We start from the raw sequence: 21,781 nt of genomic DNA on the forward strand, positions 1-21,781 counted from the left end.
GCTGGAAATTCCTAGGGAAGAGGAACTCTGGGTCTTGTGGACTAGTGTCTGTTATCATCATTAAGTCGTGAGGATAGATAATTACTGAGCCATCACATCCTGATTATGAATTAGCCTAATCAAACCTGCCTTTCACTAGTACTTTCTCCAACTAAATACATTACTTGGCCAAACCCTAATGCAAGATCAGGCTAGTGTTCCACATGGACTTCAAGAAAACTGTGCTTAGTTTGGTGACTCAGATTGTGGATGAGAGTTGTCATTCATCAGAAGATACTGCATAATAGAGCAGATGTGTATGTGATTTCTCCTTTTTAGGCTTGGAGAAATTGAAGCATCCTGAGGTTATTTACCCAGCATCAGGTAGGTCTATGGTGGAGCTTAGCTGGGACTAACTCAAACTGACTCTCCAGGAACCCAGTCTAGGACCCTGGACAACTCTCTGGTGTAAGGATCAGTAAATAGACTAAGTCATCGACTGACCAGAAAATTCTGGAACACTCTTCCCCTAAATTTTTACCTTGACACAAAATAAAATTATGACATCATGATGGGAATACAGGACTTCTCTATTTGTACTTTTATAACATGTTAGGTTTTTTCCCCCAAGGGTGGATTGGTCAGTCCTTGTGTTGAAGAAAAATCCTTGTGAAGAACGTGATCCACCTTTCACTGTAACTGATGTTACAACTGTATTCGTTCTAGAAACTAGAGAACAAAGTGATGAATACTAGCTTAAATAGAGAACCAAAAACTTTGTAGGTAGACACAAAACCTTCCTGAGGAGACAAAAAGTTTGGAACTTTTAGAACCCCCGTTTTCTTTCTTCGGTGTTAAAATTGACAGGTACTGGAGTGTATGTGACTTTAGGAGGCAAGGGACTTATGCAAAATTAATATCTGCTAAATATCTTGTAGCAAAATTATGTTATCTAGGCGAATCCTGTGCCGCGTTTTGCCTTCGTCTCCATTTCTGTTAGGTTGCGCGGAGCTTACAGGTGTCTGTCGCCTTGGAAACGGTGGTGCGGGGTGGGAATGGGAGGAGAGCTGATCCAGGAAGGATCGAGGCTTTATTGCCGAACAAAGTCCACCACCATACTCGGATGAAAGTTCGAATGGTTTAGTTCGCTCTGGTTCCAGGAAGCAGCGCACAGGCCAGCACCTTTAAGGACAAACAACACCGTGGCTGTCCCGTTCTACGCATCACCGACGCTCGCAGCACTGTCTCGGGGTAACCGCCTTGCGGGCGGTCGCGCGCGTCTCCCCCTTTAAGAACCTTCTCCGCGGGACTAACGTTCGAATAGACCAGGCGCCCCTCCTCGGTCTCTGATTGGTCGCTCGAGGCGCACGAGGGCGCGCCGAAGGTCCCGGAACGGTTGGCGGCCTCTCGCGATTGGCTGTCGAGAGGCCTTTATAAGGCGCCGGGCGGCCAGCTTGCCTTCAGTTAGCGACCGGACGCGAAACTGCTTGTGCTGCTGTAGTGGGGAGGGCGTGGAGGCTAGTGAGCGCGTCGTCAGAGCCGTTTCTCTTCGGGAGTCTTCACAGACCGAGGGTCCACACCCCGTGGCGGACTTGTTGACACTTCTTATTCCCGTCTCAGCTTCGGAACGTGGGCCAGGGCTCACCCCCTCACCTCCGCGCCAGCCCTGGGAAGGAGGAGGCAGGATGGAGTTCAAACTGGAGGCTCACCGCATCGTCAGCATCTCCCTGGGCAAGATCTACAACTCGCGGGTCCAGCGCGGCGGCATCAAACTGCACAAGAACCTCCTGGTCTCGCTGGTGCTCCGCAGCGCCCGCCAGGTCTACCTGAGCGACCCGTGCCCCGGCCTCTACCTGGCCGGTCACCCGGGGGCCCCGGCGCCGCCGCAGCAGCCCGAGGAGTCGGCGGCCGGGCCACCCGCGGGCTGGGGGGAGCCTCCTCCGCCGGCCGGCCGTGCCGCCTGGCCGGAGCCCGAGCCTCAGCCGGAGCGCCCTGCCGTCCCAGAAGTGCCAAGGGCGGGTGACGCGGAGCCCGCGGCCACGGTGACGGCCGCCGGGGACACGCTTCAGGGTGGAGAGGCGGAGGCGCCGGAAGCTGCCTGGCGCCGCGTGGAGGGACCGCGAGAGACGGCTGTCGGAGCCAGGGGTCCCGCCGGAGTCTCTGGGGTCTTCCCCGAGGGGCCCGAGGCAGCGCGCGGCCCCTGCGGCTGCCCCGCGCGGGACGAGGACAAGCTGAGCGCGGACCCTCGCGTGGACCGCTGCCTCGCGCCGCGCCCCGCCGCGGCTGAGCCCCCCGCGTCGCCCCCTGTCTGCGCCAGAAAGCGCGGCGCGGCAGGGGTGGGCGGCGGCCCGGCGGACTGCCCGGCGCCCGGCTCGACCCCGCTCAAGAAACCCCGCCGGAACTCAGAGGAACAGCCGGGCGGGGCGGCGGCGGCCGCGGAGGAGGAGGAGGAGGAGATGGAGACCGGTAACGTGGCTAACCTCATTAGCATCTTCGGTTCCAGTTTCTCGGGACTCTTACGGAAAAGCCCCGGGGGCGGCCGGGAGGAAGCGGAGGGAGAGGAGAGCGGTCCGGAAGCCGCCGAGCCCGGGCAGATCTGCTGCGATAAGCCGGTGCTGAGAGACATTAACCCTTGGAGCACTGCCATCGTGGCCTTCTGAGCCCCCGGGGTCCCCGTGCGGAGAGGAAGTTGAGCAGCGGGCGTCCCGACGTGAGGGCTGGGCCTCTCCCGGTGGCGAGGACGCCCCCGAGGCCGTCGGCGCCGAGCGTGAGGGGGTGCCGCCGGGCGGCACGGACTGCCCTTGGGCTTGGCGGCCGCCTGGGCCGAGCCTCTCGGGTCTCCTCTGGAGACTTGGGAAGGGGAGACTTATTGGAAGAGGACGGCGATCGTGGACTTTCGTGTCTGTGTCTGTGTATGTCAGTTTGTCTCGTTGAATTAAGGCTATTTTGTCCCTCTGGAGAGCGTCACCCTTTCCCCGCGGTGTAGGAGATTGGGGCAGACAGGGACTTTCCTCTGCCGGCAGCGCCGAGGAGGAAGCGGCGAAAAAGGCCGGGGCCGGGGAGTTCCCCGTTCACTCTCGGGGGAGGAAGGGACTTTACACGCACCTCTTACATGAAAGCTAGAACCACACCGGGGCCAGGAGCGGCGTTTCCTCCCAGGATTTCCTCGGACTAGAGGGATTTAGGCTGGAGTAGAGACTTGTATTATTTCTCTCCTTCCCCACCTTTCTCTGTCACTGAAGAAACGTCTATACCCTGTGATTACTCGGGGAGAGGGAGTGTTAGCGGCTCTTGTCTTCCTCACGGGGGGAAAAAGAAAACTTGATGAACTTCACAGAAGAGTTCAAGCTTGGAAATATGGAGTTTATAGAGAAAGATTTATTTTTTAAAAGCTCTAGATCAGAACTACTACACAGTGCTTTTAAAAAGTGTTTAAGGAAACAAAGTTTACAGACAGAAACCCTCAGTGGAAAGGCCCTATGGTTTTGTAGATAGTGACTCCAGTCTTTGTTGTATAAAGGTTGGGGGAACTGACAAGTTTTTTGTACAGTATTTTCTCCTTCGTTGTATTGATTTTTGTATAAAAATGTAACTTTACGTGTCTAACACGTATTAAATATTTTGAAGCAACTTCACTGCCTCCTTGTGTGTAAATCGCCTGTCTGGGTTGCGAGGGAAGTGGGAGGAGGGCAGCTATGGTCCGCCTGGAAAATTGAAGGTGTAGCTCTTAATATCAGTTGTGCAGACTGGGAACACTGTTTGCTGACTTCATTAAGTGGAGAGGGGCACATTTAAGCTTTCTCTCACATCAGAAGACCGCTGTTAGGTACTAATATCAGTGGTCTGCCAGTTTCCTGAAACCTGCCACTAAAACTCTCTTTTCTAAAGTCAATTTAGGCAATTTGATTTTTAGCCCAATCTGACAGTGTCTAATATTAAATAGCTTAAGTGAAAACTTCTGAGGCCCTTCCCATCCACAAAAGTGTTTTTCACTAAAACTTTTAGTTTCCTGATGATAAAACCGGAGGGAAACTGCTGAGACTGACATGGCCAGCTGGTCAGGTCTACCTCTGGATTCCAGTGGATGTCGGATGGAAATTTCAGTGCTTTAAGAAATGTTAAAAAAAAAAAGTTATGTCTGTAGAAAGTAAATGCATCAGTGAAAGAAAATAGCTTGTTTTCAGACTAGATAAGGTTGGAGGCGAAGGAGGGTTAGATGAATTAGCAAAGCCTGATTTGTTTTTGTCACCCAAATGGTGACATCAGTGTTTTGGCTGTGGGTTATGGTAAATAAATACTTTGACAGCCAAGCCATCTATTGATACATTTCTGGGGGGGTCTAAGGCAGAATGTTCAGTATTTGAAGGGTAATCAGTAATCTCTCAGAAGCAAATCAGTTAGAGATTGGTGTCTTAAAGTATGGTTGTTAGTACTTTAAAAGATGGAACTGGTCTAAAATAGCTTATGAATAAACTGGGTGTTTATGAGGTGGGGAAAATTGAGGAAAGAGGAGACAAACTTCTCAGAAGGGATTATTGCCTTTGAGCAGAAGCATAAGGGAGTGCTTTGCTCTCCCTAAAGTCCTGACAGTGTGAACTTCCTCAGGCTGGTAGGGCCCATGTTTTGGTATTTTTGCAAATCTGTCTGTGACTGGTTAAGTCAAAGGAATTTTCTACTTTATGCTCCATCACCATAAATAATATATTCATAGAATTAAACATTCTCTAATCAGGGTCTTGTTAACATTAACATTGACTTGTTTTGCTTTCAGAGATTAGCAGCCACAAGAGTTCAGTTACAGCCACAAGAGATCCATTGAGTGCGACTGCTTAAACTGGAGGTGTCTAGGGCCTTAATTTTGCAAACATTTCCTGTTGCTAGAAAGTAATTATTATGCTTGAACAACTATCTCAGTGCATTTTTATATTTGAAAGAAGGGAACATTTGGTGTGTTTGAGTTGATATGTTTTGCTTGAGATTAAAATTGCCATTGATCCTTGTTTTCACATTAGGATGAACCATGGGACCATGAGTCTGCTTAGTTTAGAAAAGGTAAATGGATATATTTGATAGGGAAATACAGCTTTGGAGAAATCAGTAAAGATTATTTTTTATCATAGAAGTATATGTCATGGTTAGAGCTGGGCTCTGGACCAGACTTTCTGGGTTTGTATCTTGGCTCTGCCACTTACTAGCTGAGGGATCCTGGACAAGTTACCTCATCTCTCTGTGCCTTAATTTTTTCTCAGCTATGAAATTGAGATAATTGTGCCTACCTTGTAGGGTTGTGGAAATTAATGCCTCTAAAGTTTTTAGGAAAGCACATCATACATAGGATAAGTAAGCATAAAATTGTTGTTAATGTAGAAGTAAGTTCTGTGTATAAATCAGATCTGTGGTCAAAAGAATTGTGTATATTTGTAAGAAAGGGGGAAGGAGAGTCTGTTTTGAAATTAATCCAATCTGTGAATTCCGGGTTCTTTTATTCTTGTTTTTCTCTGGACACTGGGCAGTCCACAAAGCTTAGAACAGTTTTGCTGTTCTGTGTGTCTCTCACCAACCCTGTGACTTTGCTGATTGTATCAAACAGCTCTATTTTCAGCAAGGAGTAAGCAGGAGTGAAAACTTTAAAGGAGCAGAGATCTTGTTGACATAGAAATGCTTTCTGTGGATGAGCAGAGAGGAAAAAAAAATAGCCCACAGAGTTATTTTTAGCCTGAATTGCTTGGGCATAGAATGTTTCTTAAGCCCTGTTAATTGATAGGTCCTGGAAAAGAGCCTTCCCAATGCCAGGATGGGGTTATCAGATTCAGTGTGACCAGAAATGAACCATAGTTTTAGTACCTACCCACTTCTTGACCACTCAGGGAAATTTTTGATCAATTAACCTCATGTCTGGCCTGGAAAAAATTTTTTCCAGATATTTAAAGTGCTTTCTAACAAGGACTCCAGGAAGATAACATGAGTAGTGAATAGACGTGGTCATTTTCAGTAACATCTCAACTGTGACTCTTTAAACTTGTATTCCCTCTCAGAAACCACTGATTATATTTGGGAAAAGGAACTAATGCTGGAAAACTTGAACCTGCCCCTCCACCGTGACTGCCTTTGTTCTAAGGCACCTAATGTAGTAATAATAACCCTTGTATTCCAACTGTTTACCACTGATTGGATTTGGGGATGAGGAGTGGAAGCGGATGGCCCATCTAACAATTTTGGTAGAATGCTTCTCAGAATAAAGATATAATATCAGGAACAGAATTCATGATGACAAAACTCCGTTTTTATCACTGGATTAATCTGAGTCCCTTCAACTTGCTAGGCATAACTGCTCGGCTTAGAGCCTGTGAGATGAGGTCAAAAGGGTAATACCCACTGTGACATGCAGTTTGATGGACGTTTATTTCCTTATACTTTTTTTTTTAAAGTAGAGTTAGTTCAGTTCACTGAATAACCAAAGAACTTCTGATCTCTTGCCCTAAATATTTTATTCTTTTCCTGTTTGTGAATTTTTTTATTCTCCTAGGCTTGCTTTTATCCCAGCAAGTTCCTTGAAGAAGACAGGAATGAAAAGAAACACTGATCCAACTCTCCCGTGACTATAAAAGAAGCCATTCCGATTAGGTACAGAACTCGGGTGGGGAGTGAGGTCTGCTTCCCAGGATTCCTGGCACTCTTTGCAGTAATGAGCAGTTTGTCTCTTAGCCTTTGAACCATTGTTCGCATTTAAAATTCCACCCAGTGGAAAGCCTTGGGAGGAAAAAGACAGTAGAAGCAGAGTTGATGTTAGGAATCATTGTGATTCTAACTTGTGGACCCGGGAGTTTTTCGGTAGCAATTCTGGAGGGTGCCCTAGAGAAGAGAATAAGAACAAAAAGTCCAAAAGGATACATCTAGTAGAATTCCCCCTTCCTGATTCAAACACAATTTTCCCCAATGCCTGCCCCCGCTTTTCTACCCCAAGTGGGAAAGAGGGTTTTAAAAATAAGATCTCTCTCTAGCAGTTGCTCTCTCTTGGGAGAATATAGCCCAGCTGGGATATTGCTGGGTTGTATCCTGGGGTTTATCTCAGACCTTTGGAATCCTACAAGGAGGGAGGGAGAAGCCTTCTGGGATTGGATTCCTGAAAGGGCCTCTCCCTGCATGCTGTGCTGACCAGCAGCAGCCTCCACCTCTGGATGCTGCCTACTTCTGGGTCGTTGAGAAACAGTATTGGCTGGCAGCTTTGGGTCTCTGCAGGAAGAAGGGCTGGCCCGGCCCCTGTCATCACCACCAAGCCTCCCCAGCAGGTCTCTCTGGGGACTGGCATTAAGTAGGCCTGTTGATATTTTATATAATCGGGTTTTCTAGGACCCGGTCACAACAAGTCTCTGTGTGATAAACCACATTCCTAACTTGGAAGATGATGGTGAGACACAGCTTTCCTTTTTTGCCCCTTTTAGGCACCAGGTCAGCCCTAATCCCAGCCCTCTGCCTTCTCCCTGGGCTTTCAGAACTGGGCTTCTGTCAGGCTGCCCCGGCCCAGCCATTCCCTGAGATGCCAAGGCAAGACTCCTTTCAGTTTTTCTAGAACTCAGGGGTGTTACAAAGCTATGTGTTCCCACCTGCTTGTTCTTCAACTCATGTGACCTCTCAAGTCTCGGGGCAGGGAGGCTGCTGGAAACTTGCTTTCTCTAAGGTCAAAGAAAACCATTCTATTCCCTCTCAGAGAACTGCAGTTGTCTCTGAGGGCAGGATTTCCTTAGGCTACTCCCCACACTTGATGCACTTCCTGAATCGAGGACACCACCAGTTAAAGAGTTTTTCTCCGAGTTGATCCACAAGTGTATGACTTTTTCTAGCATTATCTTGCCCTTTGAGCCATAGATACTTGCCTCAGTGCCGTAGCTGTTTTGCCTTTCTGTCGATGCTGAGTCTAAGATTCCTGCCCTCCATCCTTTTCTGAGTGTGCTCACATTTATTGTTTGTCTGTGGAAAGGTCTGAGGAGCAGGGAAAAGCTATGATTGGGAATGCTACCACCAGCTAAGGAGCAGAGCTGGATTTCTTGACTTCAAGGCTTGCAGTCTCCAGAGACTCTGCCTACCAGAGATCAAGTCACAGCTGTGATCACTGGTCATCCAGTCCCAGATTCCAGCATAGTAGTAGGGACTGGGTATGGGAGTATTTATCCTAGAAACAGGAACGGTCACTGAAAAGCAGCTTGGCTTGTGACCAGATGGGGGAAAGGAAAGGCAAATCCTGGGAAGCCCTTGGGCTACATAGCTCCCTCTTCCTTTGCCACTTTCTGAACAGGTAATGAATCCACAGGCCCCTCTAATGGAGAAGTCTCTTTTTTTTTCCCCTTAATTTTTTAGCCACATCGCATGGCATGTGGGGGAATCTTACTCCCCCACCAGGGGTCAAACATGTGCCCCTTGCATTGGGAGCACAGTCTTACCCACTGGACTGCCAGGGAAGTCTCAAGAAATCTCTTAAGTGCTTCTTTGCTTTGTCTCTCCTTAGACTTTGATCAATTAATAGAAACTTTTTACAGTGAGTTACTAGAAGTTGGGGTGGGGAGTAGTCATAATCAACTGAAATCACACAACAAAAGTGATGGGCAGCAAGTGAGCTGGAGACTGTGAGGTGAAGCTGTGTGGCCCAGGACAGTTGTGGTGGTGGGCGGGAATCACCGTTGAGTCAAGTTCTCCCACAGTCGAGGTCTGCTGTGGGCCGAGGGACTTCAGCACCCCACTGGCTTTCTCTTCCCTGGCTGTTCTCAAACTATACCACAACCTTCCATTTTCTTCAGACAATTTCCAAGTTTTATTTTTGGTTTGGAAAAAAAGGGTGGAAGCACCTTGACATGTGCATTTATCAACATGAGCCTTCTCTCTGTGTATGACCTACTTTAGAGACTAGAATTGCTTTTATGTTTATGGCTGTGGGAGAAATCCCTGAAAGCAAAGATTCTGTTTAGAATCTAAACTTAGGGTACATGGGATGCTATGCTGAGGTCGTTATCTGTGATTTCTGTGGTTTTCTCCTTGCATTCTCCAGTGCATTCTCCTTGGAATGCACTGTTTTCACATGTCTCTGAACAGGCGCTCCTAGTCTGCACTAAGGAAGGCAGCTGTAAAGATGTGGTGTGTGGGAGATTCCGGCGTGTGGGCTGGCCCAGCTGTCTGCTTCCCAACCTTTTAGTCACCTCAGCATGAGGCATCTGGCCTCAGCCTAACATGTAGTTGGCCGCTCCTTAAAGCTCCTGAGCTCCTCTGTGAGGGGAGGGCGGAGAGGAAGGGTCTCCTACTTGTCAGGAAAAAGGAAACAGGTCCAGAGAGTGAGTAGGGCATCTTGAATGATTAGGTGAGAACCCGGGCAGAGGCCGTGCTGGAATTCACCCCTGGACTGGGATCCCTCTGAGCCAGGGACTTGTAGGTCAGAATCTGATGAAAATGTGACTCACTACTTGGAGAGTCATTCATCTTTCTCAGTTTCTATTTATAGCTAAAAAAAAAAAGTATCTACTGGCCTCACAACTGTGATTTGAAGATAAATTAGTTTGTAAAGCAAAGTCCAAAGATATAAACCACTCAGCCCTGGGTCCCATCAATTAAGTATTTACGGGAACACCCAGGAGAAACTCATCAATAGGAAATACAAAAGTGCAAACAGCAGGATCCTGGCCCTCATGTAGGGTGGGTTACATTCCAGATGAGATGCAAAAACAACACAGAAACCACCCTGTCCTCCCCAGAAAATCTGACAATAGATAAGTGTGATCTAGCCCCTTGCTCCTCAAAGTATGGTCTTTGACCCAGCAACTTGGGTCATCTGGGGGTCTATCAGAAATTTAGAATCTCAGGTCCCACCCTAGACCTACTACATCTACTTTTAACAAGATTCCTCGGTGACCTGCATGCACATTAAATACAAAGTTCTTTCCAGCAGTCTGGGTGGGAAGGGAGTTTGGAGAAGCATGGATACATGTATATGTATAACTGAGTCCCTCTGCGATCCGCCTGAAGCTATCACAGCATTGTTAATCACCACTACTCCAGTTAAAAAAGTTATTTCCAGTGATCTGGAGGGAAGGGTCTTGGGGGGGCTGTCTAGCGTGAACTTCTCAACTTGAGGTCACTCAGGTCTAGTTCCCTCTAGTCATTCCATCCTTCACACACTCCTTCCTCCACATGGGACTAGCTGCAGGCTTCTGGGCCTTTTCATATGCTGCTCCCCACGGGGAGCAAGGCCAGGTTTAGAGAAGGTCCTTAAAGTTGGGAGCACGAAGAAACTGCAGGCAGGAGAGAAGGGCAGAAGCTAAGGACCTAGTGAAGGGGAAGCATGAAGGTAGGGCTGGAGTAGGAAGAGGGTGCTGTTGGCAGGACCACAGTTGGTGGAGAGGTGGGAGTCAGGCTTGTGTTCAGAGAGATGGGCAACATAAAAGTTAAGGAAACTGGAATCACTGAACGAAACATGGTCCTTGGTGAATTTTGAGAGAGATTCAGGCAGAAGATGGGATGGAAAATTTGATTATAAAGAGAGTGGAGAGGCTGTGGAGGCTCCAGCTGTTGCTTCCTTCTCAAGAAATTTGACATAAAAGGCAAAAGAGAACCAGCATAATTGCTAGAGAGGATGCTGGGTCAGTTGAAAGGGTGTGCATGTGTCTTAGCCAGTGGGCACTGAAACAGCTATATTGAGGTGAATGGGTTTTGAATAGGTAAGCTACTAAGTAAGGGTCTCTTATCAGAAGGAATAAATGCTTTCTTTCCCTTTTCCTGTCAAATAAAAGGAGACTGGAGAAGCTCATAAATCACTCCAGGGACCTTGTTAATATCAGCCACCCGCATTCTCTTCCTCACTCTCAGCCCATGAAGACTCTTGCAGCTCTAGCCCCAACATACCAGTTGGCAAGGCAACGAAGGGCAACAGGATCCCGGAGGATAAAGGATCACTCCCTGAAACCCTAGCACTGCCAGCTGTTAATCGAAAGATATATATGTCTGGTGTTTTGTTCTCTTTATATATGAGGAGTTTAAAACATCAGAACACATGCATGTGCTCTGAGGAAAGCAGGACTGGATGTTTTGTCAGCAGAAAACACACACACTAGTCTGCTCTCATTTGGAAAGCTAGTTATGAATGAGCATGGGTTCCTGGGTAAGAACTTTACTTTTCCGTCCCTCCCAAGAACGTCTGGCCTCATCCGTCATTCTTGCTGTTATAGAGGATTAGTCTGAGACCAAGAACAGGTTGAGACATGTCCAACAATGAGGTTCCGGGTGCTGAGAAGAGGGAGGGAAGTTGAGCAGTTTTAGGTGTCTTAAAGCAACTGATGAGAGGTTTAAGGAGATGGGAGAGGCGAGAGGGGTGGGCAGCTATTGAAGGCAGGAGTGACAGATGTCTGTGATGATTTCAAGAGACCCAAGACGAAAATAAGAGTCAGAAAACAGGAAAAATGTGAGAAGGAGGAAAAGGTAATGAACTGAGAGCTGCAGTGTATTTGATGAAACACAGCCCTGTCCAGATGGAGAGCTGCATTATGCCCCTGCAAAGTCCTCTGGAACACTGGGAAAATGGAAAAGAATGAATAGCTCTACTTGTGGGGGGCTGGGCGTGCATTTTCTGCCAGCTGGAGGAGAGATTTACTAGAGCAACCTTATTCCTGGATCTTCATCACAAGTTTTGACAAGTCAAGGTGAGACCCTAGCTTGCTAGGCTTTCCTCACATCATTGAGAGACAAAATCAACGCAGAGCTCAGAATTCCTCCAGTGGGTCTGCTTTCTGTCCTCATTAGATGAAGCTATTTCTAAAAACAAACAGATCATCTCCTCTCAGGGAAGCCCTGGTGGCGGAGTGGTAAAGAATCTATCTGTAATGCCGGAGATGCAAGTTCCATCCCTGGGTCAAGAAGAGCCCCTAGAGAAGGAAATGGCAACCCACTCCAGTATTCTTGCTTGGAGAATCCCATGGACAGAGGAGCCCGGCGGGCTACAGTCCATGGGGTCACAAAGAGTCAGACACGACCTAGGGACTAAACAGCACCTCCTCCCACAGGTTCCCGCCACTTCCAGTGTCTTCCCTTGACTGCAGTCTGCTTCCTCTATTTTAGTTCCTTCTCCGGCACCAAGGGTGCAAACCTTGGCTTCCCTTGCCTCACCTCCCCCTTTTGCCAACACATCCAAACATCTAGCTCAAGCTTCTAGCACTTCCTCCCCATGAAGTTCGTTTTCCATCCCCTTTATGGTCCCCACTGTTGCCTTCGTCATTCTTCCAGCCCTTAATACTTCATTCTGTTCTCTCCTTTCCCTCAACCTCCCTCCCCCCAGCACTGAATAACTAATAGATTACTCAGCTTACCATAGAGTTTTCATGATATTATCAGCCTCTGAGTCAAAAGCCTTTAATGACTTCCCATACTCTCTGTGAACTCCTCTGCAGGCATGCAGCCTTTTATGTTTATTGTCTACTCTGTGCTGGGCTCTAGGTACAAAGATGAACAAGGAACTTGATATTTAGGGGGGAGGGGGATGAAAAACTCCCTAGAATTCAGGCTTCATATTGTGGTGATAAGGGGACATTGATGAGGGGTACTTAACTGGAGCATCAGGGAAGGGTTCTTGGGAAGAGGAGGTTGTTTCTGTACTGAGTTCCCAAAGACTGGGAGTGAAAGAAGAGGTAGGGTGAGGCAGGGCTGGTTAGAGGTTCAATGACTCAGGTGAGAAATGACTGGACTAGTAGCTGCAGCGCCACTTCTCCTAGACACCTATGGGACATTGTCTTGATTGTTATTTAGGTACATGTTGTTTTGTATTTTAACTTCCTGAAATTCTTTCCTCCTCCCTTCCCCATCAGATTGTAAATTCTTTGAAGATAAGTGCGGGGCCCTTAATCTTATCTGTGTAGAGGCCTTTCAGTGTCAGGATCTGAATCGATGGGGACTTCCCCAGTGGCTCAGGGGGGAAAATATCTGCCTTCAATGCATTAGACACAGGAGATACAGGTTCAGTCCCTAGGTCGGGAAGATCCCCTGAAGGAGGGCATGGCAACTCACTCCAGTATTCTTGCCTGAGATTCCCATGGACAGAGGAGCCTGATGGGATACAGTCCATGGGGTCTCAAAGGCTCCAAAGTGACTGAGCATGCACACACAAACTAGAAAAAGTGAAAAAAAGAATGGAGACCTAGCAACAGTAGTCAGTGGGGGAGCTTACAGCCAAACAGAAAAAGGAATGTGAGGTTTCTTTTGCTCAGACCCCATTCTTTCTGCAGCCCAGCTGGGTTCCCACTCTGGTTTCTGCAAAGAAAATTCTGAGTCACCTCTTTCTTGCTAAATTCTCTTCCTCCAAAGGCTCTGAAGGCTGTAGGGTTACGGGAGTAGGGAGGGGGTAGCAGCACCTTCTGATTCTTTCCCCGTTTCCCAGGATAGACAAAGAACAGTGATGCTGGCAATGGCCAGGCCAAGATAGTAGCCAGAATAGAACCTTCTGCCTCTCAGCCCTGGGGCCATGGAGTGTCACTTGGAAAGTAGGAAGAAGGTGGTGAAATTAGCCTTGAGAAGCTAGGAAGAGGTGAGGGGGCTGGAGGGAAGGCAGTCATCCTTTCAGATGGTGAACAGAATCAAACCCTTTCAGCCACTTTTCCAGTTACCAGTCTGTCTTGTAGGTAATTGCTTGTTTACTCCCATCCAGTTCGCAGAGGCTGTTGGACGCTTGCTGCTCTGTTGGACGCTTGCTGCTCTGGGAGCTGTGGGTTTACCGATCCCCCTTCTACCCTCAACTTCTCCACTATACTGAACCTTCTGGGAAAGAACAAAGACCAGAGTTCAAGTTCTAATGAGGTCTCCAGTGAGGCAGAGGTGATAGTCTTCACTTGGTCCCAGGCAGAGAGATGTTGAAATCCCAGAACCAGCCCCTAAATTGACTGTTGGCCTGTGTGTGGACTGAGCACCCTGGGGAGGTGGGCAAACCTCTGGTACTCAACTTCTGGGAGACTGCAAGTAGCCCTTCTGGGATCACTTCTTCCCCAACCTACAGTCTTGCCCCCCAGAGAGGGCATTTGAGTGCTGCAATTTAATAAATCACTGAAAGGCAGAGTGGATTCAAGATGTGATAAACACAAGCATGCAACTTGTATTCATAGAGAAAACAGTAGAAAGTGAATCCTCATATCTAACTGCTAAGAACTTGGGCTAATGCTCCCAAAACAGAACAGATAGATGTTAGTCCCTTCATTAACTAAGGGCCTTTTCTGCATTTCTATTGTGAGGGATGATCCTCTATTAGTTTAAGACTTTGTTCCTCTGGAAGCTAGCCATTCTATGTGAACACTGACACTTGCTGGTAAAAGTCATAGGTACGAAATTCATGTCTTCTAATTAAAGCACATTTTTGATTATTTACAAAATGGCTAGGGCTGTAATAAACTAACCCTTAGGAGACCCCCAGCTCAAACAATCAAACAAACCTAATTTGCTATAGAATGTCAATGTGACCCTAACTGCAGAGTTTACTGTTGCATCTCCTTAAGGATATTAGGTCCCTTAAGGACTGCCTTGATTTCTGTTATGTTTGGTTCTCCCCTTGGGCAAGGGCTCTGAGGAGGCAATCAGAGTCCTTGGGCAGAAGGAAGAGGAACAGTATCTCCAATGGCATGTGGAGCATCTCTGCCTCTTTCTTCCCTCCACTGTACTCAGTTCTCAGCAGACTGTAGCTCCCTGAGAAGCCATGTTTTCCCAGGATTCCTCTGCCTGGAATGCTTTCCCCACAAACCTGCTGGGCCAATTATTCTTGTAGACAGTCCTCCTTGCTGTAATTTGTTTGTTCACGTGTTTCTCTTTCTGACCAGACTGTGCCCTTCCCATCTCTAAATCATAGTCATCTTTCTAGTCCCAACATCCAAATCAGAATCAAGCACATGGGAAGTACTTAGCATTAGTTGACTAGCTATCGTCTGGGGAGACTTAAGTGTTGGTTTGGCCCATTCACAGTCTGTGTGACTTTCAGCACAGTCACTTAATCATTCTGAGTTTTAGCTCTTTCATTTAAAAATAAATCCTGCCAATTCCAACTCACACAGTGAGGAATTAAAAATGAGACAACTGTGGAAGTGCTGAACAAAACGCCAGGTGGTAGAGGTGGTAGGAAGGGTGCTCGGCTCCAAGCAAGACATATTTGTCTTAGTCTGCTCAGGCTGCCGTAACAAAATGTCGCAGACTGGGTGGCTCACACAACAGAAATTTATTTTCTCATAGTTTTGGAGGATGGAAGTCTGAAATTAGTGTGCCAGCATAGTTGGGTTCTAGTGAGGGCTCTCTTCCTGGCTTGCAGATGGTTGCCTTCTCATTGTATACACACCTGTGATAGTAATGGGGCTGATCTCTTCTCCCTTTTCTTATAAAGCCACAATCCTTGTGCACTCACTTAATTACCTCCTAAAGACCCTATCTCCAGATGCAGTCACATTGGAAGTTAGGGCGTCAACATACACAAGGAAGAGCTGGGAACACAATTCAGTTCATAGTTAATATTAAAAGAGATTCAAGAGCACACAGAGCTCCCTTCAGTCCTGCCCCTAGGCGCCCCAGCTTGCAGATCTGGCATCTCTCTGAGTCCACAGACCCTTTCCTCTTGTTCTCTGGACAACAGATTGTCTTTCTGGTCCTGTGTCAACATTTATTCTTTTTATAACTCCCGTCTCTTATTGGGGCTGCTCTTCTGGGCTTGGGTTTTGGTGTCTACACTGGGGTTGTGTGGTACTTGAAGCCATCTTAGTAGGCTAAGAAGTAAAAAGGAAATCATCTGGTGTTTTGATGCCAATCTGAGCCAAGGGTACAGGAGGAGTGGCCCTGGAAAAATGACTGAATTTCTTCCCCCATTCAGAGGTGCCTGGAAAAGAGGTTATCTGTGTCTTACTAGTATATCTGGGGAAATAACCATTAAAGTCTTGGGAAAGCATTTTGCAGCTACGGTATATGAATTATAACTTGTATATCAGTTTATAGGTGTCCCAGTAACCAAAGCACTTGTGTGGCATATCCTATGGCTTATGAAGAATACTTCATACATTATCTCATCTTCACAGCAATCATTTCTCAGATGAGGAAATTTACACCTAAATGGCCCAGCAAGTCTCAGGCCTAGGTCCTTTGACTTACATCCCCAAACTCTTTCCACCATACTAAAGTAACCCCAGTAGGCCACTTCAAAGAAAACACAGGGCTCTTAGAACTAGTCGATTCAACTCTACATGCTCCTCCACTCTGATCATGGAGAGCTGGAAACTTATTTGCCCCATATGAATCCTTTCTTCTGCTCTGGAATTTTATGGAATTTGAAGCAGCAAATATATATGGAATGAGGTAACATTCTTAAGAGGAAAGGACTTTACAAATGCAGAGTATTAATTATTGTATTAGGTTTCTTTGATATGGGACCAAATTTCAAGGGACCTTGAATACTTTAAGTATATGCCCGTGGGATGCCCTGCCCACCCAGGACAACTGAACGAGGTAAGCACTACCTGGTTTTAATCATATCCCTTCACTAAACGTTCATTTTGTTCAGAATCTTTAACGTGCCATGGTCTCTACCCTGCAGGAGTTCGCCATCCAAGAAGTCAGGGGTAGGCTGCGCCCCTGAAGAGGGATGGCGGAAGGAACACTCTTTGGTCTGCCCCTTTCAACCCCCTGGGATGGGAAGATCCCCTGGAGAAGGGAAAGGTTACCCACTCCAGTATTCTGGCCTGGAGAATTACATGGATACAGTCCATGGGGTCGCAGAGTCGGACACTACTGAGCGACTTTCACTTTCTCCCCTCACCCTACCCCGTTTGGTCGGTCAGTCTCAATTTTGAGCCAATCACCTGGAAATTGAGACACTTGAGGATCCGCAATACTTTAGCACACCACATCAACAAGCAAAAGCTGGAGGGTGACGCATCTTCCTCTGGGAGGGGCGGGGCGGGGGCGTCGATCCCATCCAGCAGCTAGAGGGACTTTTCACGAGGTGCAATGCACTTGAGGAGGGCTCCCTGGAACGGACCACCCCCGCGCCCGACGGCGATTCCCGCTCCAGCCCAGACCCCTCGGCCCACACTTCCCCGTTTTTCCGGGCGGTCGGGCAGGAGAGAGAGCTTTATTTCCCCGGCCCTCCCTTTCACCTGGCTGCGCAGGCCGGGGACCCTCGGCCAAAGCCTCCACCCATCGCCGGAGGAAGGGCGGGGAGGTTCGGGAGGCTTCGAGGGGCTGGAGGTCATGCTGGGCCGGGGGAGGCTCCGAGGAGACAACGCGGCCCGCGTAGTGCTCCCGCAGCCTCGGCCGCCGCGGAGCTTCCTCCCCTGCTCCCGCCTTTCCGGGCAGGCCGGCGGCGGGGAGGGAAGGCTTCCTGCGCCGGCTCCCGTGGCGCCTGCGGCCGGGCCTTTCGGGGGCCCCGCCCGAGAGTTGGTCTGGCCCTCGCCCGCTGCGCAGCTGGCGGGAGGGCGGGACCCGGGCGGGCGGTGTTGGAGGAGCTGCTTTTCGCAACCGCCGGCCGCGGCCACAGTTGCCAAGGTTACGGGGGCGGGGCGCGCCCAGGTGGGAGGGAGGCTGCTGTGGCGCGGACCGGCGGACCTGCGCAGCGGGCGGGGCGGGACCGGCCTGGGGCGGGCGGTGGGGGCGGGAGTCGCTGCCTGGTCGCCATGGGAACGGCGCAGCTATTTCCAACCCCCGGGTGGTGCCGGTGGCGCGGTGCCAGGGTGCGAGGGTATGGCAGGACAGCCGCAATCTGCTGCGGCCTGGGACTTGACAATGCGCCCCTTTTGTAGCGCGGGGCCCGCGGGCTAGAAGCCCGTGTAACGGGAGGGTCGCCTCCCGCGGGTCGCGCCTCCTGCCGGGCGCTCTCCGGCGTGGAGCCGCGCGGCCCCGGGCGCTCCCGGCTGCACGTGCAGCCCCCGCCGCCGCCCTCGCCTAACAAAGCGAGGCCCTCCCGGGCGCGTTTCCTTCGTGTCCCCCTTCACTCGACGGACCGTTTGATTTTTTTCCACTCTCATCTTCATCTCTGATTCATTCCACCTCTCACAGCCGCCTCCTGGAGTGCCTTCTCTTTTGTGCTCGCCAGCTCAAGTTTGGCCTTCACCCCAGAGCTTTGCCTTAAAAAAACGACTCCATTTGACCTTGCCCCTCCCCCACGCTGTCATCCTTTGCTGGTTTAACGCTTTTGTTTCAAGGGCGACTGCTCTGTCTTACCTTTTCTGTTAGCCGCTGGCTCCCCTACCTAACACAAGCTACTTTCTGTTCTCAGCCTTTTGAAGACTCCCGGAAACCCTCTTGACATCTCTGCCTCTTTCCCAGTTTCCTTTCCACCTTTTTCTCTCAGAGGACGGTGGACAGCAGAAGGGAGACTGCAAATGGCTGCCTAGATTGAGCTCCCTTTTGTTTCTCGCTGCTGTTCAGTCGCTCAGTCCTGTCTGACTCTTTGTGACCCCATGGACCAGCACGCCAGGCTTCCCTGTCCTTCACCATCTCTCAGAGCTTGCTCAAACTCATGTCCATTTGATGCCATCCAACCCTCTCGTCCTCTGTCCTCCGTCCCCTTTTCCTCCTGCCTTCAATCTTTCCCCGTATCTGGGTCTTTTCCAATGAGTCGACTCTTGGCATCAGGTGGCCAAAGTATTGGAGCTTGAGCTTCAGCGTCACTCTTTCCAATGAATATTCAAGGATTGATTTCCTTTAGATTGACTGGTTTGATCTCCTTGCTGTCCAAGGGTCTCTCAAGAGTCTTCTTCAGCACCACAGTTGGAAGGCATCAGTTCTTCCGCACTCAGCCTTTTTTATTGTCCAACTTTTGCTGACACCACCCTTTTTCTGTGACCCTGACCCTGAAATCTCATTGTTTGGGTAGTGTAGGTGACACTCTTGTGGGCTTTTGGGAATTCTGCTGCCGTCACCATTACCCGTCTCTTTGAATGTAAGCTTAGCTTCTGAGAACTGGCCAAAGACCTATGAAATGCAGCTGGAGGAGTAAACTGTCTCTGCTTGCTCACTCTTTGCTTCAGATCATGCAGCATCTGCCTCTTCCTACCTCTAGACTCCCTCACCCAGGTCCATGCCCACCACCCCCACCCCCCAACATCACATTGTTCATCCTTTGGCACATGGATAGAAGAGGAAAGGGCAGGTCCTCCTCCCCAGGAAGGAAGGTGGGGCAGAGTAGCTTGTGCAGGAAGGGAAGGAAAAAGGAGGGAAGGAAGGAAGTGGCCAACAGAAGAAGGTGGAATCCGGTGGGAGGGCTTTGCATTGTTTTAAATCCTTTCATTTTTAGCTCTCCAGAGTCAAGCCCAAGGTCATCCCAGAACCCCAGGGGGGATTGCCTGCCTGAACCTGAAGGGGATTGTCAGAAGCTTTCAGGGACATATTAAAGGGAGGTGGGCAGAGTTCAATGTGTGCTGCAGATTCTAAAAACTTATATTTTTTGTGTATCCATTTCCTTTTGTTTCTTTTCTGTTCAACAAAGTCAGCTTTAAAAAAAAACAAAAAACTTTCCCCCCCCCTATAAAAAGCCCCAGGATAGAACTATACTTCCTCTAAGAAAAATTTATCTAACATTTTTATGAGGACCTTTGTGAATCTACTCTTATAGTCTATAATACTTCACATTTAATGCAGTTTATAGTTTATAAAGGTCTGTCACTTAATTCTACCTAATCTCACTCTTTATTATTATCCCTACCTGGTCCCTTTCACCCACTAACTTTAAAACTCAGCCTTTCAGGGAATATTCATCCATATTGCTCTCTACTCTTTTTCCCTCCACTCTCTTTCTGGCCAAGGCCCAAATTGCAGCCCCCAGGAACACAGACAAGATAGTGCTTTGGTCCATTTTTGGCCTGTGGCCCAGTACCAGAGGTATTAAGTTATAAATTTAAAGAGGTTTGTCATGTGACTATTATTTGCATAGTGTATCTTTGCATCTCTGTTCACTTAATATCCAAATGCCTGGCGGCATCTTTTTCTTTGAAAGCCTCAGAGTGAAAACAATCGATTTGTGTTTGGGAAGAGCTTTCCTGAAATCTAATCTAAACTTATCCTAATATTGGTCTTTCCATCTTGTTGATTTGTTATCAGTATCCTGAACACTGAGCAGTGGGCAGAAGAAGTAGGGTTTTGTTTTTCTCAGTCTGGGAAAGCTCACCCCTGCTTTCTCTGTAGGCATACCCTCCTGAGGGGAAAGTGTCATCAATAACATTTTTCCATGGCCTGGGATGGGGCTGAGGGTCAGGAACAGAGCCCAGCAACCCTAGAATCCTTTTGTGTATCTTTTGGTTTTAAGTAGTTATCTCTTGATGGGGGCCTGGCTGTGTAGAGTTGGGAAAAGTACGGGCAGAACCATGGGATTTGGCTTCCTTTCCTTCTGTCTTACTTACACAGTGCTCTAGAGAGAATTTTCTACCATCTTCAATTAGCAAACCAATCTGCAAGCCAGTCTGCCCTGGGCACTGCCTCAGGGAATTTACACTCTTGCAGAAAACACAAACTCTGCAAACAGTTCCTGTGTGAAGGGGTGTGGGATGAAGCAGTGGGGAGGGGAGATTCATGGTAAACAATAGAAAAGATTTTCTCATAACTGGACATCTCAACTCTGACAGAGGCTGGGCTGCCTTAGGTATTTGTGGTCATGGAGATGGTCGTCTAAACTAGATAGCCACCTGTCAGTAACACTGCAGTACATATTCCTGTGCTGGGTGGGAGGTGAATTTGATGACCTGATGACCCCTATAAGTTCTTTCTAACTCCAAGAGTCTGATATTTTGAAATATATTGATGATTCTAGGTAGTGTTCAATGAACAATTCAAACTTTATAGGGATTGCATTCATCAATTATTTATTGAGTGTGTGTTCTGTGCTGCTGCTCTGCTAGATGCTGTGGAGGACTCATGAGATGTGAATGGTGGGGTCCAAAATCTTTGCAAAGGCCACCGACAGAGCAAACTGAAGCAGAAAGAGTTCCAGGCCAGAGCGAGAAGTCTTGTCTCCCATTACTTCTCAATCAAAGCCCAGAGGTCAGCCTCCTCTTACACCGTTGCCTCGTGATTTGTTTCTTCCTGAGATGCTAGATTGAAAGATTTCCAGGGCTTTTGATCTCGAGGAGAAGGGCAGGAAAAAGAACCTATATTAATCCAGAGAGTAGTGCTGAGGGAGTGAGGCCGTGTCTGGAAGGCTGAAAGCTGGGTGAGATTAGACAACACCCCCTCCCCTCCCAAATCAGGATATGCTAGGATGGGGACAGGAATGAGAACTGGGAGGAAAATGAGGTGGAAATGAATGGGCCCCTGTAGGAGGAGGTAATGAGGTGAATCAAAAAAATCTGTCACTGAGATCCAAGAAGAGACCGGGGAGTTTCGTCTCTCTCAGTCTTTTTAAAAGATGAGACGTGTCAGTGAGAGGGCCTGGATTTATGAAGACAGATCTGTTTTGTTGGCTCCTACCAAGAGCCTGGGGAGTGAGCAGGTGGGGGCTTGCTATGGTTGCTGAGAAAGACGATGATATCCCAGCTCTTGGGCAGCCTGGAATCAGTTCTGGTCCCATTTTTCTTTTCCCATCTTTGGCAAGAGGAGTCCTGCTAGGACCTGAGAACTCTTTCCCTGGCTGGTGCTCAGCACCCTGCCCCACTTCCCATTGGCAGCCTCCCCAGGAAGAGTCCAGGCACCTGTAGGCCAGGGAGAGTGGTGGGGTAAGGTGGAATGGGAGAGTGGGTGGAGGGGATCACTGTAGGATGGTGAGTGGCTGGGGAAAGGGAGGAGTCCCTCACAAAGATTCTGATTTGCTTCTCAATTCAAGGGAACA

At 48.5% G+C, this 21,781-nt stretch overlaps 1 protein-coding gene across 1 annotated transcript; it reads left to right on the forward strand.

The window, feature by feature from the left end:
* The first annotated feature begins 1,086 nt into the window (after positions 1–1,086).
* On the forward strand, positions 1,087–3,609 carry IER5 (immediate early response 5). The gene has a single exon (XM_061160863.1). It carries the CDS (start codon positions 1,665–1,667, stop codon positions 2,637–2,639), a length of 975 nt encoding a protein of 324 aa, XP_061016846.1. The 5' UTR covers positions 1,087–1,664; the 3' UTR covers positions 2,640–3,609.
* The last annotated feature ends 18,172 nt before the right edge of the window (positions 3,610–21,781 follow it).

Source organism: Dama dama, chromosome 14 (genome assembly GCF_033118175.1).
Source record: "Dama dama isolate Ldn47 chromosome 14, ASM3311817v1, whole genome shotgun sequence".
NCBI classification, from domain to species: Eukaryota; Metazoa; Chordata; class Mammalia; order Artiodactyla; family Cervidae; genus Dama; species Dama dama.

What these genes read in the sequence shown, in the direction of transcription:
- IER5 (XM_061160863.1), top strand. Translation starts at nt 1,665, where the DNA reads ATGGAGTTCAAACTGGAGGCTCACCGCATCGTCAGCATCTCCCTGGGC.